The following is a 17,500-nucleotide window of genomic DNA, read 5'->3' as shown; positions in this document are numbered from 1 at the left end:
GAGGACAACTGACTTAATAAACTTAAAACATCAAAATATATTAAAAGTGTTGTAAATATATTTTGAACATACTTTGATATATATGTATATATTGTTATAGGTTCGTGAATCAACCAGTGGCCAAGTCTTACTTCCCGACGAAGTAAAAATCTGTGAAAGTGAGTTATAGTCCCACTTTTAAAATCTAATATTTTTGGGATGAGAATACATGCAGGTTTTATAAATGATTTACAAAATAGACACAAGTACGTGAAACTACATTCTATGATTGAATTATCGAAATCGAATATGCCCCTTTTTATTAAGTCTGGTAATCTAAGAATTAGGGAACAGACACCCTAATTGACGCGAATCCTAAAGATAGATCTATTGGGCCTAACAAACCCCATCCAAAGTACCGGATGCTTTAGTACTTCGAAATTTATATCATATCCGAAGGGTGTCCCGGAATGATGGGGATATTCTTATATATGCATCTTGTTAATGTCGATTACCAGGTGTTCACCATATGAATGATTTTTATCTCTATGTATGGGATGTATATTGAAATATGAAATCTTGTGGTCTATTGTTACGATTTGATATATATATATATATATATATATATATATATATATATATATATATATATATATATATATATATATATATATATATATATATATATATATATATATATATATATATATATATATATATATATATATATATATATATATAGGTTAAACCTATAACTCACCAACATTTTTGTTGACGTTTTAAGCATGTTTATTCTCAGGTGATTATTAAGAGCTTCCGCTGTCGCATACTTAAATAAGGACGAGATTTGGAGTCCATGCTTGTATGATATTGTGTAAAAACTGCATTCAAGAAACTTATTTTGTTGTAACATATTTGTATTGTAAACCATTATGTAATGGTCGTGTGTAAACATGATATTTTAGATTATCATTATTTGATAATCTACGTAAAGCTTTTTAAACCTTTATTGATGAAATAAAGGTTATGGTTTGTTTTAAAATGAATGCAGTCTTTGAAAAACGTCTCATATAGAGGTCAAAACCTCGCAACGAAATCAATTAATATGGAACGTTTTTAATCAATAAGAACGGGACATTTCATATATTTGGTATGTTCTGGATATATTTAAATTATTTATTAATTACTTTTATTTAAAAGGTTTTAGTTATACTTAAACTATTATTTTTACTTATTAAAAATAAAATTATCTTAACCATGATATATTGTTCAAAGTGATTCTCACATAGTAGCTAGCATTTATCCTTTGACCATTTCAATCTTTCTGTATAAATAGAAAAAGTTAAATAAGAAAACGAAGTAATTATTATTATTATTATTATTATTATTATTATTATTATTATTATTATTATTATTATTATTATTATTATTATTATTATTATTATTATTATTTCGTATTGACTTTCCATTAAGTTATTTAATTTATTTATAGTTATAAAATTAAGTGCATATTATTGCATAATTAATGTCATATTATATTAATATAATAATAATATAATATACTTTATAATTTCCATTAACTATTGATATGACATATTTTTTTAGACATCATTTTTGGATCACTTAAGGGGACTAAACCACCCGCGCGTTCATCTCCCGTAGTGTATAACCTGCTCCCAACTACTGCCTTGAAGGAAATCGGACAAATTCGAGGCATGACTGGTAAAACCCCCCTCCCCGCTGCCCCTACACTAAACGAAAGGCGACCTGGATAGATACTTCAGGTCAGAGATAACATTGAGTGCAATGTTGCAGCTAGCGAAGTCGAACTCCTGACCTCTTGCTAAGAGAGGTAGACCACTACCAGTTGAGCTACAACTAATTGTTTATTGATATGTCATATTAAATCCCAAAAAAATTATTTATAACAAGAAGTGGTCTAATAAACTCAAATAAAACTTTACTAGTGAAATGACCCGTGAAATCACGGGTTTGTTTAAACGAAACAGTTTAATAATATGTTTTAGGTATTAAGTGAACGTAAATACTAAAGTCATTTAGTTTAATGTCCCGTGAAACCACATAGTTCGACTAAAAAATTCGTCAGCTGAACATTTCATCAAACACCTAAAATGCATATTAAACAATCTACATCAAATCATTAGAGATAATATTGGTTATCATTTTACTTTGAAAGTGTAAATTAAAATATAAATTTAGAATTGATTTCCTTCTACCTAGCTTTTATACCTTCTCGTACTCAATTCAAAATAATTAATTAAAATAATTCAAAATTATCTTATTTTAATAATTAAAATATTAATTAATAAGATTTAATAATAATAATAATAATTAATAAGACTTAATTTTAATTCAAATTATTTAGATTAATGACATCATGTTTAAATTTTTTTTTTTTTTTTTTTTTTTGATTTTTTCTTAACAAATGAATTAACCTAATAACGACATCATTATTATAGGATTTTAATATTAACTATAGATTCGCTTAAATTTTTTATTATTTTATTGGCCGTGCATCGCACAAACTTAATGATGTATGTGATTTATTATAATTAATATTTTAATTGATTTTCAACGGTCGTGCATCGCACGTGTTAGAAATCTTTATCGGCCAATCGCACGGGCTTAATGATATAACAAATGCGATTTATCATAACTAATCTTTTAATTGATTTTGAACACATATGCATCACACTAACGTTTTCATATTCACCATTTGATATCCATAAAGCGTCGGAAATTATCAATATATTCAATTGAAAGTATATTTTTACTATTCTGAAAATGATACTATTGCAATATATTTTAATAGTTCATAGTGAGGCAGATAATCCATTCCAAAAAATATAATTATACAAATGAAGCATTTGAATTAAAAGATCGATCATTGTTTTCAGTTTCTCTTTATTGACTTGCCTCTCCCCATAATAAACTTGATAAAACTTCTAGTCGAATTTTCTTAACCCAATTTCAACATGTCATTCATTCCAAACTCATTATCAGTACTAGAACTCACTATACTATCAGATTGGAAAGGGTTCGAGTTCGAATAACAAACCAGGAGTTAACTCGTTTACAACATGTAACGCGAACAGTACTCGAAGTAGCTGATCATGTCAACCTCGATGGCCGCCAAAATAAGGCTAACACTTGAGCCAATTCAACGTGGGCCCCCCTGCCCGGCTGCCCCCTGGTGGTTGTGCAGTTGAAGGGTCTAAGAACCACAACAAAGTAACCCCTATATAATGAGTTTAAACAGCAATACAAACAAACTTCCATTCTAGTATATGTCTCTTTTATTTTTTTTATAAAAGGTTCTTTCATCTAATCATGCAGCATATCTAAATCCGTCAAGTACCTAAGCCGATATATCTTTTCCAAAAAGATCTCTAACTCCTTTTGACGGATCTTTCTGCTTCACAATCGACTCTCCAACCAATATCTGCAGGGTAAAATAACGTTAAACGCTAGATGAATGAAACAAAGCACACCTATTTCCATTACTCGGATTCATGTTCAACAAAACTAAACTATCTCAAACTGATCACACACAGCATTGTAAAAATATTTTCAAAAAAAGTGAAGGGCCACTTACTGCTTTAACGCCAGCTTCTTGAACATAGGTGACATCAGCAGGAGTGAACAGTCCAGACTCCCCAACCACCTGACAGATTTAAACATGACACAAAAGTTTTATAAAACAATCGATTAGAAAACGATCCATATTCTCGCAATGGTTTATGAGTTGCACTTACTATAATGTCTTTCTGCCTAATCCTCTCCCCGCGCTCACCTTCAAGCAACCTCTTTGTGTTACTAATATCAACTAGAAATGTTTCTGCACACTTGAACATGAAGTTGTTCCATAATTATAATTATTATCATTATTATGGTATGCTGAGATCATAAAATATTATTTCTAGCAAAAGATGATGAAATATACCAAGGCTACGATTGTTGATCCCAATGAGTTCAATCCCATCAATTTCCAGCATACGATCCATTTCGATCTCATCATGTACCTAGGAAAAAGAAAAAAGATTCCCAAGAAATAAGTTATGGGTAAAAACACTTTAGAGTAAATAAAAATTCAAATTTCTTGACTAAATAAAACAGAAAATCGTTAAAAATTTCAAATAGAACATTTAGAAGGATCAAGGAAGTCATTTTTAATAAGTACACGACACAAAGAGAATCAACCAAAAACAATTGATTAAAAAAGCAAAGTCTTTGAATAACTGAACAAAGTAAACATGAAATAACAATATATATCAAAGATAGACCAGAAGATCATCAAAACATGTTCATGCTATATAGAACAATAGGTGAAGGTTTGAAGTAGAGTTAAATTGTCAGAGCATCACATAATTGCTTTTTCTTTTTAATCCAAACCGATAATGTCTCCAACGGAAATTGAACCCACAACCTCTAGGTTAACGAGATCCTCACATATAGCTAGGAGAAAGGTCCTTTGGTCTCACATCATTGTTTTTAAACGGGGTTCTTCGGGGATTGGTCCAGACTGGTTTTCTTACCAGGCTTAAAAGAACAGTTGATCCCTTTGAATTATTAGAAGAGCAACTTGAAAAACAAATGAACAACCAAGCATAAGCAGACGGATAAGGTTATCTCTGTTCAGGCTATCCAGGGAAGGGGAGTATTTTTACTCAGATGTAGACGGGTTATCCCATCACCATTCCGGACCCTAAAACCAAGTATATGTGTTTCAGTAAAAAAAAAATGTAACCGCAAGTTGTTGGCGTGTTGTGATGACTTGACTTCCTATTAGGAAGGTTCGTCTCCCATGAGATACAAAAATATTTCCCTTGTGGTTAACCGCCATTTTATGAGCCTCCGACATCGCGTTCGGGCCTCGTCAGTGACTCCTAACGACCGTCAAAGAAAAAAAGTAAAAGAAAAAAAAAACTAACACAAACAGTTAAAATACCCTAGAAACACAACTAAAACCACAATCATTAGGTAGCAAACTTTTAAGGATATTCACAATTCACGAGTTAGACCATTGCAACATAATTGATCATTTGAACTGTCGAATGTTGTTTCTAACATATTTTTCAAATTCGCATTCTTAGAATTGACCCAAAACCAGTTCTTACCGAGCATGGCAAATGATTCGACCAGCTAGAGTCATGTTCATACATAGCTCAGACTCTTAAGACCATAAACAATTTTATCATATATTATCATTTAGAACCTTAGGTTCATAATATACCTCAACAAGTGCCGTTAGTCCAATCGTTTTGCATATCTTAAGCATATATTTGATGTCAAGATCTGTTAAAACAGCTGCAATCAACAGAACAGCATCAGCACCTTTCGTTCGCGCATAATACAGCTGCCACGGGTCCACAATGAACTCTTTGCACAATAAAGGACACTGCATTCAAATAACGTCAAAACCTGCTACAACTCACAATTTACATTAAAAAAAAATCAAGAAAACCCGTACCTTGACTCCAGCCTTTCGTATAGCCTCTAGATTCTCAAAGCTTCCCTTCAGTATAAATCAAATAATCATATCAAAAACAATATAAAAACAACATAAATACTTAAATCGGGCACAAAATCATTAGTATATATACCTGAAAATATTTTGCATCTGTCAAAACACTGAGACACGCGGCTCCACCTTTTTCATAAGCTTTTGCTACTTCAACCTAACATAATCATAATCTTATTAAAACAACTAATAAAGAGAAGTGAACAATTTTAAGTAACTAAAGATTAACAACAATATGTTCATTATCATGCATGTAAATACATAAAGAGTCAACTTACAGGATTAAAATCTTCCCTTAAAACTCCTCTACTTGGTGAAGCCTTTTTCACTTCAGCAATTAAACCAGGCAAACCTGTTCGTAAATACGACCCTTTAAGAGCTCCAATAAAGTCTCTAGAAGGAGGTGCATTATCGAGCGCCTTTTTTACCAAATTTACCGGATATTTCTCTTTCATCTGAAAAAAAAAATCCACATTTAAAAGATAACATTAGATTCTTCTGTTGGGAAAATGAAAATAATAATCTGATGAGTCAAAAGTATTTTGCAGATTTTAGAATCTGGAGATTTAGAGTCTGAAGTTGCAGAAGTTGCAGACTCTGGAATTTGCTGAAGTCAACGATTGAAGTTTTCTTGAAGCCAAAGCTAAAGATTATTCTGGAGATATGCTTAAAGTTTAAGAAGATATGTTTTGAAGATTCAGTTTTATCTCCAGAGTTGACTTTTGAATTAATAGCTAATTTGTTTGGTTTTTAGTTTATCTTTTCCTTATTTATAGCGACATAGTTTTGGAAATCAAATCTCCAGATTTGGTCTTTATCTGTATAAATAGGGACGTATGGTTTATTTGAAACATGTACTTTTTCACGCGATCAATATCATTAGTCTTCTATCCTATTATCGTGTTCTCTCAATTTCTGCACTAATAATTCTTATTTATTGCTTAAGTGAGAGTCTGGTGTTCATAGTTCAATTACTGTGAACTAATAACTAGTATCAGAGCGGCTAAAGATTATTCTGGAGATATGCTTAAAGTTTAAGAAGATATGTTTTGAAGATTCAGTTTTATCTCCAGAGTTGACTTTTGAATTAATAGCTAATTTGTTTGGTTTTTAGTTTATCTTTTCCTTATTTATAGCGACATAGTTTTGGAAACCAAATCTCCAGATTTGGTCTTTATCTGTATAAATAGGGACGTATGGTTTATTTGAAACATGTACTTTTTCACACGATCAATATCATTAGTCTTCTATCCTATTATCGTGTTCTCTCAATTTCTGCACTAATAATTCTTATTTATTGCTTAAGTGAGAGTCTGGTGTTCATAGTTCAATTACTGTGAACTAATAACTAGTATCAGAGCAGGTAAGGTGTAAATCCTATTACGGTGATTTTTACAAACGATCCATATGTCTACCAGTACCATTCCTACCCCAGTTATGGCTGAAAAAGGTGTGCCAATATTCGATGGCACAGACTTTGCAACTTGGAAATTGAAAGTCCTATGGTTTTTAGGATCTATTCATGAAGAAGCTGAGCATGTTCTTACAACAGGACCCATTATTCCTGGTTCAATGATAGCTGTTGTTCCTGCCACAGATACTGTTGCTGCACAACCTGCCTATTTTCGTGAAACACCAAGAGAAAGGTGGACCGAAGCAGAAGCCATAAAGTTCAAACTGGATAGCAAGATAAGGAGTATTATTGGGAATGCTGTTACTGTTCCAATTCTCAGAAAGATCAGTCACGCCAAGACTGCTAAAGCTATGTGGGATCTGTTGCTTAATGACTATGAAGGAGTCACTGTTGTTAAGACTCAGAAGAAGAAGAATCTGATTAGATGCTATGAAAATTTTGCTGCTGAGCCTAAAGAATCTTTAAGTGATCTTCATTCAAGATTTCAGGTTCTGATAAATGATCTTGAAAGTGTTGGTGTAGAGAAAACACAACAAGTGTTATGTCAAAAGTTCATTGAATTGTTACCTTCGAACTTTGAGTCTGTAATTACATCTATGGTAATTAGTGAGAAGATAGATAACTATGAGTTGAGTGAATTGTTTGGTATACTATCAAACTTTGAGGAAACACAACTGAAGAACAAGATCAATGCTAAGAAAACTGCTAAAGATCCAGAAGCTGCATTGGTGGCTACCACAAAGAAGAATAAGCAGTTATTCTCTAGTTACTCTAGCAAGGTTGAATCTGAAAGTGATAGAAACTTCTGATGATGATAGTGAATCTGATGAAGATGAGGAGATTAAAGATCTGGAAGTCCAGATGGCTCTTTTGACTCAAAGGATTGAGCAGAAAAAGTTTGGTTATAAGAAGGGTAAAGGCAAAGGTACTTTTGATCCAAAGAAAGTTAAATGCTTTAAGTGTGGCAAGTTAAGACACATAGCTGCTGACTGTTGGTCTAAGGGTGAAGGAGGTGCTAACTCCAACAAGTCTGTTGACAAAGCAAGAAAGTACAAACTTAAGTACATGAAGTTAAAAAGTGAAGCAGAAAGATCTAAGAACAAAGAACAAGAAAAAGCTTTGTACACAGAAGCATGGAAAGATGAAGACTCATCATCTGATGAGGAGGAGGATAAGCGTCTTATGGCTATAATTGATGGTGGTTCTAGTAAGTTTGAGGAAGATCTGAAAGCTATTGAGAAGAAGGATAAAGACTCTACTTGTAATAAAGTTTCTGCTTATAAGGTACAAAACTTTGTGAACTATCTTGATAATGAAAAAGTGAGAATGTTTCAGTACTTGCTGCTTGACTTTCAATGGTGTTTAGATGATATTGATAGGTTAAGAACACAAATTTTTGATCTTTAAAACACTATCAAAGACAAAGATGCTGAAATTAAAGTCTTAAAAAAATGTGAGGTAGAACTTGACACATAAAATGGCATATACAAAAGAAACTAAAAGGTTAAATATTGAATTAGGAAGATCAATTAAAAGGTCAAAACATTATGAATCAATTTGTAAATCTTGGTGTGTATCTTCCAAAAAGAATTCTGATGCTATTGCCAAACAAATTCCAAATGATGTCAAAGCTATACTAGGTAAAAACTACATATTAGATAATAATGTGGAAGTTGATCCAAGTGTATTCAAACCTGATATTCTACCAAACACATTTGTAAAATTTGATGGTGGCAAAAAGATTTTAACCAATGCTTTTGTAAGGTCATTAGATCCTGTTGAACCTTCTGAGACTATAATACTTGAAAGTAAAAATCCATTAGAGTCTGAACTTTTGAAACCTTCAGACTCTAACATTTTAGTCTCTCAAAATAATAGTGTATGTTCTGACCTAGAGTCTGACACCCAAGAGTCAAGTTGCAAGAACAACTCTGAATCATCCTCTGACACTGACACTTGTCCAGATCCAAAAGGGTTAACTAAAAGAATGTCAAAGTCAAAACAAGCAAAGACTATTCAAAAACTCAAAAAGGAAATTTCTAAGCTCAATGAAAAAATCAAGAGTCAAGAAAAACCTTCAGTTAAAAGAACATCTTGTTTTCCTAAGGAAATTAAGAAGGTATGGAAACCCAAAGTTTGTGAAAATAAAAGTGTCTTAAAATCTGTTAAGGACAAGTTGATCTGGATTGGAAACAAAGCTTTTGTCTGGAGAGTGAAGAGCACTCCTATTGAACCCACTGAAAAGTGGGTTCCCCTTAAAAACTAATCATTCTCTTTTGTTTGTGTCTTGTGTAGCAGGGTAATATGTGGTATCTGGATAGTGGTTGCTCAAGACACATGACTGGATGCAAAGAGCATCTAGTAGGGTTTGTTGAAGAAAAGGGTCCCTCTGTAAGATATGGGGATAATTCTGTTGCAAAAATTATTGGTTATGGTACTGTTAAAGCTGGAAGTGTTACATTTAAGAAAGTTGCTTTAGTTGAAGGGCTGAAACATAATCTGCTGAGTGTGAGCCAAATTGCTGATGAAGACTGTGAAATCGGAATTAGGAAGAAAGCTGGTATTATTTATGATCCTAAAGGTAGGCCAACACTTGTGGCTTGGAGATTTCAAAATGTGTATATGCTGGATCTAGAATCTGTTGATGCTGGAATTGAGACATGTCTGTACTCTCAGACTGTCCCAGAACTCAATTGGCTTTGGCACAAAAGGCTTTCTCATCTTAATTTCAAAAATATCAATGAACTTTTCAAAAAGAAGCTTGTAAGAGGTCTTCCACAACAACCTTTCAAAAAGGATAAACCTTGTTCTGCTTGTATTATGGGTAAACAGACCAAAACAAAGTTTTCCTCAAAAACCCTATCTACCATTAGTGTTCCACTTCATATGCTTCACATGGATTTGTTTGGTCCAATGAATACTAGTAGTCTGGGTGGAAAAAGATATACTTTGGTAATTGTTGATGAGTATTCCAGATTTACATGGGTTATTTTCTTAGCTACAAAGAGTGATGCTCCTGAAGAAATCATCAACTTGATCAAGAAAGAGCAGGTGCAGAAGGGTGTTCTTGTCAAACAGTTGAGAAGTGATCATGGTACTGAGTTCAAAAATGTCACATTAATTGATTTTTGTGTAGAGTCTGGAATTGGTCAAAATTTCTCTGCTGTTAGAACTCCACAACAAAATGGAGTTGCTGAAAGAAGAAATAGGACACTCATTGAAGCAGCCAGAACCATGTTATGCCAATCAAATGTTGCCCTAAAGTTCTGGGTTGAAGCTGTCAATACAGCATGTTACACTCAAAATAGGTCCTTGATTGTGAAGAAACATGGTAAAACTCCTTATGAGTTATATCATAAAAAAGTGCCTACTATTCATTACTTCCATGTATTTGGGTGTAAATGCTATATTTTAAATCAAAGAGATCAGCTTGATATGATGAGGCCAAAGTCTGATGAAGGTATATTTATGGGATATTCTTCTGTATCCAAAGCTTATAGAGCATATAATCAGAGGAGAATGAAGATTGAAGAATCCATTAATGTTTCCTTTGATGAAAGTTCTTTAGAAATGGATCAGTCATGTAGTACTGAGCTATCTGCACTTGGTGAATTATCTAATTTAATTTCAGGGAAAAGTGTTCAGACTCTGGATTCAGAGTCTGAGTCAGATGAACCAAATTTGTCTGGATTGAGAAATGAAGTTGCAGATAATACTCACACAGAAGAACCTTCACAGGAAGAAGAATCTGTTGTCAATCAAGAAAGTGGTGATCAGTCATCAAATACCACTTTGGATCTCATTGTTCCTACTAGAAAATCATCTAGAAACATAGTTCCTCCAAAGCATCTTGAGGATTATGTTGTATATCCTACAGGTCTGCCTAAACCTTCTTCTTCTCAGACACCTGTGTCTGATTTTGCTATAGCAAATTACTGCTTCTTTTCTTGTTTTCTTTCACTAATTGAGCCTAAAGAAGTAGATGAAGCATTGGCTGACAATGATTGGGTTGAGGCTATGACTGAAGAATTGACAGAATTTGAAAGGAATGATGTTTGGAAATTGGTTCCAAAGCCTTCTGATAAAACTGCAATAGGCACAAAATGGGTTTTTAGAAACAAGGTTGATAAAGATGGTATTGTAATCAGAAATAAAGCAAGGTTGGTTGCTCAAGGGTACAGACAGAAGGAATAGACTATGATGAGACTTTTGCTCCTGTTGCTAGAATTGAAGCTATTAGACTTTCTGGCATATGCTGCTCACAAAGATTTCAAGGTGTTTCAAATGGATGTGAAGAGTGCTTTCCTGAATGGTAAATTGCAAGAAGAGGTTTATGTGAAACAACCCCCTGGTTTTGTAAATAAGAAATTTCCTAAGCATGTCTACAAACTGAAGAAAGCATTGTATGGTCTGAAGCAAGCTCCCAGAGCCTGGTATGATACCTTGTCAACATTTCTTCTAGAAAAGAATTTTTTCAGAAGAGCCATTGACAAGACTTTGTTTATCAAAAAGGACAAAGGTGATGTGTTACTTGTTCAAATTTATGTTGATGACATTATTTTTGGGTCTACAAATCCACACTTAAGAAAATGGTTTTCTGACATTATGTCTGAAGAGTATAGAATGAGTAATTTATGTACTTTAAACTATTTTCTTGGGTTGCAAATAAAACAGAGTTCTGAGGGCATTTTTATTAACCAAAGTAACTACATTTCTGACATGTTAACTAAATATGGTTTTAAAAATTGTTCTTCTTTAAGAACTCCAATGAGTGTTTCTGAAAAGCTTGATAAAGATGAATCTGAAAAACTCACTTGTCAATCAACCTATAGAGGTATGATTGGATCTTTGCTATATTTAACAGCAAGTAGACCTGATATAATGTTTGCTACATGTCTTTGTGCACGTTACCAATCTGATCCTAGGGAGTCATTATAAAGCTGTGAAAAGAATTTTTAGATACTTAAAAGGTACCCCTAACCTGGGTCTTTGGTATTCTAAAGACTCAGGGTTTGATCTAATTGGTTACACAGATGCAGACTATGCAGGTTGCAAATTAGACAGAAAAAGCACTTCTGGTGGATGTCAATTGCTAGGTGGAAAATTGGTCAGCTGGTCTAGTAAAAAGCAGAATTCTGTGGCCACTTCCACAGCAGAAGCTGAATATGTTGCTGCAGGAAGTTGTTGTGCTCAGTTACTTTTGATGCAACATCAACTTCTGGACTTTGGGTTAACATTGACCAACACTCCAATAATGTGTGACAATGAAAGTGCAATTGCTATTACTGAGAATCCAGTGTTTCACTCAAGAAGCAAGCATATTGAAATCAGGCATCATTTTATAAGGGATTGTGTTGAAAAGGGCAAAGTGTTTTTAAAGCATATTGGCACTAAGGATCAATTGGCAGATATTTTTACTAAAGCACTTCCCGAGGAAAGGCATTTCTATCTTCTTGGACAACTTGGAATGTTAAATCCTTCGCTTGAAATGTTGTCCAGTGATGATACTTTCTAAACTGTTGTAAAAAAAATAAAATTTAAGAGTCTAGATTACGTCATATTCAGAGTCTGGATGACATCATGTTATTTAGAGTCTGGAAATGTTTACTCTGCTGGTGTATTTTTACTGTAAACTTGTTTCCTTATTTGGTCAATAAAGGTTTTCTTTATTCGGGTTTCTAAAGTAAAAAGTTAAATTTTTAAGGGGGTTAATGGTAACTTTTTGAAATTTTTGTGTCAGGGGTATTTATATCTCTCCTAATTTTTCTTCTTCAAAATATTCTTCAAATTAATCTTCAAACATAAACCCTAATTCCTCTCATTCGATCATCATCTTCTTCAAAACCTCTCTCGGTTTTCATAATTCACTCGTGTTCTTGAAAGTTTTTGATTGAAGCTAATGGCAAATACGAAGTTCATTCCTTTTGTTCTTGTTCCCACCGATAACATGATTAGGGCTAAGAAAATCAGAGGAGAGAAGGATGTGCAGGTTTCGGCTAACAATAGGTTGCTTGTGATACTATTCCTGCGAATTTTGCTAATGAAGGGTATGAGGATCTGGTATTGTTCATGCGAAATCACCCTTTGAAGGAGGCTTTCTTCAAGACAACGATCATGTTTCCAGAGATGTTAGGAGAATTTTGGTATACTTGTGTTGGGAACAGAGAGGCTAGATCTATCACTGGTACTTATAGAGATAGTAATAATTCTTTAACTCTTACTGAAAATCATTTAAGAATTGCTTTGAATCTTCCTGTTCAAGATAACTTTGTTAGAACTGTATCAAGATCTGATGTAAGATCTTGTTTTCCTATGGTTGGTCAACCTTTAACTAATTCTTCTGTTAAGATTAGTATGTTCTCTCCAAGGTGGATGTTTTTGTTGTCGAATGTCATTAGAAGTTTGAGCTTCAAGTGTGGTAGTCTGACTGAGATTAATGATTTTGAGGCACATCTGTTTAATGCTATAGTCACAGGGAGGAATATTGATTTTGCATGTTTATTCTTCAATGAACTCTTGGTTCTCACTGAAAAAACTCCAAGAGATCATAATGTGCCTTTTATCAGGTTCTTAAGTTTAATGTTTGAACAAGCTATGACTCCTGCTTTATATGATGGGCTTAAAGTGTTTCGTGTGTATGAGTATACCTTTATTCCAGAATGTAGTGTCAGAATGTTTCACAGCCACATTGTGAATGATCAAGAGGTTGCTCTTACTCCTGCTATGATGCATTGGGTCAATCTTGGCCGTGCAGACCAACCTACAGATTCTGAGCAATCAGAGTTTGCAGGGGCATCTTCTTCAGAATCTGAGCAATCAGGGTCTGCAGAAGATCACAACAATGGTCAACAATCTTTAGAATCTGAGCAATCAGATTTTACCCCCACACAAACTCCACCCCATGTTGTTATACAAACAGAGCAGGCTGAAGACATGAATGAGAAAATCTCACCTCATTCTAACCCATCTTCACCCACTACTGCTGAGCAAATTTCCAATTCAACCCACCTTATGAACCCACCAGTTCATACAGAGAATACCACCATAACTAAAACCTTAGATAATACAGCACTTGTGGATTCACCTCAAAAATTCATTAGGAAGAGTGCTGCACGTACTACTCCATCACCTCTGCTAGAGGTTGGTGAGAGGAGTGCTTTGACCCAACCTGAACCTGGTAGGATAGTTAACTTGGATACCCACATTACAGTCACTGAAGAAACCCACTTAGTTGACTTACATGAAGAAGTCCCAATCCTGGACTCAAATAACCAAATCCAAAAATCAACTGAAATGGCCAATCCAACTTTTACCCCAGACTTAATTCTGCCACTACCCACCCAAAATGTTCCATCCTTACACATTCTTGCACAGGCTGCCAATATCACACTCATGTCACAGGGTGAGATACAGGCCTCAAAATCTTCTATGTTCAAAGATCAGCTTTCTTTACAACAGGAAGGCTGTGAGGACATACCAACCCTACCCTCATCCATTGGCACTACTTCTCAGACTGAGGCACCAGTCACCATGGTTGGCCTACATCAGGCTTTGACCAAGTTGACTAAGAAGTTTGATGACAAGCTTTCTATTGTGCAGTCTAAGATTAATAATCTTAACTTTAATAATAATTTTGTTTCTAAAGATGAGTTGATGGAGGTGAGGAGGTTGGTTGGGGATATGCAGAGGTTGACTAGTACAGGTGGTTGAGGGTCTGTAACAGAGATTAATCAAAGGTTGACTGAGTTGGAGAAAAGAATGGTTGGTGTCGATGAACTGAGACAATGTTTTACTGAGTTTGCATCTGATATTTGTTCTCTCAGGAATCAACAGACTGAAATTTGGAAGTTCATATCTTCTCTGCCTTTAGATGATGTCAAAAAGGGGGAGAAAAGAAAGAGATCAGATGATGCAGGTATTGCAAGTGTTGAGGGGGAGCAATCTAAGAAGACTCACATTGAGGGGGAGCAACAAATTGAGGGGGAGAATGTTGTTGATAAGGGTACTGGTGACAAGCAGGGTAATTCTAGTAATGTTTTGGTTGCTGCTACACAAAGAGCAGATGGTGATCTCAGGGCTCAGATGAACAAGAGGTTCAGATTCAGAAGATATGATGGTGATGTTGTGAAAGTTTAAGTTGAAAAATCTGAGTTTGAAGGTGTGATTTTGCTGTTAACAATGGCACATTTGCCAGACAGAAGGTTAAGAGTTAAAATGAATCAAATTGTTCGTTTAGGTTTTTGTGAATGGAGAGGCATAGCTGTTTGTATCAAGGAGTATGCAGGGGATCAAGTTATTGTGAATGAAGTGTTAAAGAGAGTATGCATGTTGGTTCACTTGGTGTTTGAAGAAGGATTCATCAGTATTAAAGATTATGAAGTATTTTGTGAAACTTTTAACCTGGGAATGAAGAAGAGAAGAGTTAAGGGACATATTGAAAGATATGCTGTTCATGAGCATTTGGAGTTTGTTGATAACAAGTATGTTGAATACTTGGATGGCTTGATGATAAAGACTACTGGAAATCAAAAGATGTTGATTAGATGTGATCAGTTTGAAGAGGCAAGCATTGATATGTTGATTAATCTTTTGTCCAGGTGTGAAACAGAGCAAACATTTCCTTTCAGGGTGCAATTGTTGAAACACTTGTATAGCAAGCTGAATATGTTGAAGAAAATTCCTCACATGAAGAGCAAGTGTAAGCTTATTGAAAAGGAGTATGCTAAGGTGGTTAATTAGGTGTACAGGTTGTTTTGACATCATCAGATAGGGGGAGAATGTTGGGAAAATGAAAATAATAATCTGATGAGTCAAAAGTATTTTGCAGATTTTAGAATCTGGAGATTTAGAGTCTGAAGTTGCAGACTCTGAAATTTGCTGAAGTCAACGGTTGAAGTTTTCTTGAAGCCAAAGCTAAAGATTATTCTGGAGATATGCTTAAAGTTTAAGAAGATATGTTTTGAAGATTCAGTTTTATCTCCAGAGTTGACTTTTGAATTAATAGCTAATTTGTTTGGTTTTTAATTTATCTTTTCCTTATTTATAGCGAAGTAGTTTTGGAAATCAAATCTCCAGATTTGGTCTTTATCTGTATAAATAGGGATGTATGGTTTATTTGAAACATGTACTTTTTCACACGATCAATATCATTAGTCTTCTATCCTATTATCGTGTTCTCTCAATTTCTGCACTAATAATTCTTATTTATTGCTTAAGTGAGAGTCTGGTGTTCATAGTTCAATTACTGTGAACTAATATCTTCAGTAATGATTACTTAAAAAGAAAAAAAGTACGGAGCGAAATGCAAACGAACCTCTGCAACTTCAACATCTTTGTACCATACAATATCCTCTAATATGTTTCGAGGACTATCCCCTTCGTTAGGTGAAAGAAACTCTAAAGGTCCAGCATACTGCAACGGCGGCCCTGTTGGCTGCCGTCTTCTTATTCGAATCCCTTGAGTCGCAGCTAACTCGTCTTTTAAAACCCCAATTTCCCAATCTTTAATTTTGAGTGTTTCAACTAATGTATCACTTGATTGTGAAGTTATTAACGGTCCATCCTTTGTCATAGACTACAAAAATCGTCATAAAAATTAAAATAAAATATAACAACAATTTCCAGCTATGTGATTCACAGTTTCCAGATAAAAAAAAATAAATGATCTATTTTAGGGTTAGGAATTTAGCAAAAAATTCATATCAATTTTGAAATAAATAAAAACAAAAATTACAGATACATCATTACTAAGTTTAACAAGAAGTATATCAACGTTTCAAGAATGTTATTGCATAAACCCTAACGGATGATAAAATTAGGGGAGAATATAATAAAAGAAGCAAATTAATTAATTAAAACTTAAATTGATAGTAAAATTAGAAGATTAACCTGTTGAGCTCGAACACAAGTAAGATTGGATCTGCTACCGTCCATTAGGATCGATGGGGATTTGAATGTTTGATTCAAGGGATTAGAATAAAACCTGAATCTGAGATAGGTCAAGGCTTCCATGTTAACGGTCACTACAGTCACTTCAGAGTACACGATGGGCTTGACATTGTAGACTAGACAAATATATAGACACGTGTTTGCTTATTCAGTTTACATAAACACAGAATTTAAGGGGAGTGTCCAAATAAATCACACATGTTAACTTGATCTATCAAAAAGTGAAGGTATGAATGAAATATTATATGATTGATTGTTTAGGTATGAAAGAGATGTTATATCATAACAGAAAGAAGAAGATTACATATGGTGCTATATTTATTTTTCATTGATGGCATATTTATTTATACATTATTTATACATATCACTTTTATATCTTAGTATCTTAGCATAAGTAATACATTTACATGTTAATTGTTGTGTCTGTTTAAATGTCACTATAATACTTGTTTTTATTTAATATTGACAGAATTACTGATTTCATCCCTGTGGTTTTATAAGACTTTCTGAAACACTACCTGTGGTTTTTTTTTGATTTGTATCATACTTAAACTTTGCAAACGTTTCTGATTTCATCCCTAACTCAAACGTTCGTTAGTTTTAGACAGAAATAGCTG

The 17,500-nt window shown here is 33.8% G+C and overlaps 1 protein-coding gene across 1 annotated transcript; it reads right to left on the bottom strand.

Annotated features, from left to right (window-relative positions):
* Nucleotides 1-2,807: 2,807 nt before the first annotated feature.
* On the bottom strand, nt 2,808-17,178 carry LOC139852170 (indole-3-glycerol phosphate synthase, chloroplastic-like). Its single transcript, XM_071841394.1, has 10 exons — nt 16,824-17,178; nt 16,249-16,509; nt 5,800-5,976; nt 5,604-5,678; nt 5,471-5,515; nt 5,234-5,398; nt 3,944-4,022; nt 3,756-3,838; nt 3,596-3,664; nt 2,808-3,442 (listed from the first exon to the last, which is right to left on the bottom strand). Exons 1-10 carry the CDS (start codon nt 16,944-16,946, stop codon nt 3,359-3,361), a joined length of 1,161 nt encoding a protein of 386 aa, XP_071697495.1. The 5' UTR covers nt 16,947-17,178; the 3' UTR covers nt 2,808-3,358.
* Nucleotides 17,179-17,500: the final 322 nt, after the last annotated feature.

Source organism: Rutidosis leptorrhynchoides, chromosome 6 (genome assembly GCF_046630445.1).
Source record: "Rutidosis leptorrhynchoides isolate AG116_Rl617_1_P2 chromosome 6, CSIRO_AGI_Rlap_v1, whole genome shotgun sequence".
Lineage (NCBI taxonomy): Eukaryota > Viridiplantae > Streptophyta > Magnoliopsida > Asterales > Asteraceae > Rutidosis > Rutidosis leptorrhynchoides.
This window is presented reverse-complemented; position numbering and strand designations above follow the sequence as displayed.

Coding starts and splice junctions, on each gene's coding strand:
- LOC139852170 (XM_071841394.1), bottom strand. CDS start 16,946: ATGGAAGCCTTGACCTATCTCAGATTCAGGTTTTATTCTAATCCCTTG. Junction 5,977..16,248: donor AAGATGTTGAAGTTGCAGAG/GTTCGTTTGCAT, acceptor TTTTTTTTTCAG/ATGAAAGAGAAATATCCGGT. Junction 5,516..5,603: donor CAGATGCAAAATATTTTCAG/GTATATATACTA, acceptor TTTATACTGAAG/GGAAGCTTTGAGAATCTAGA.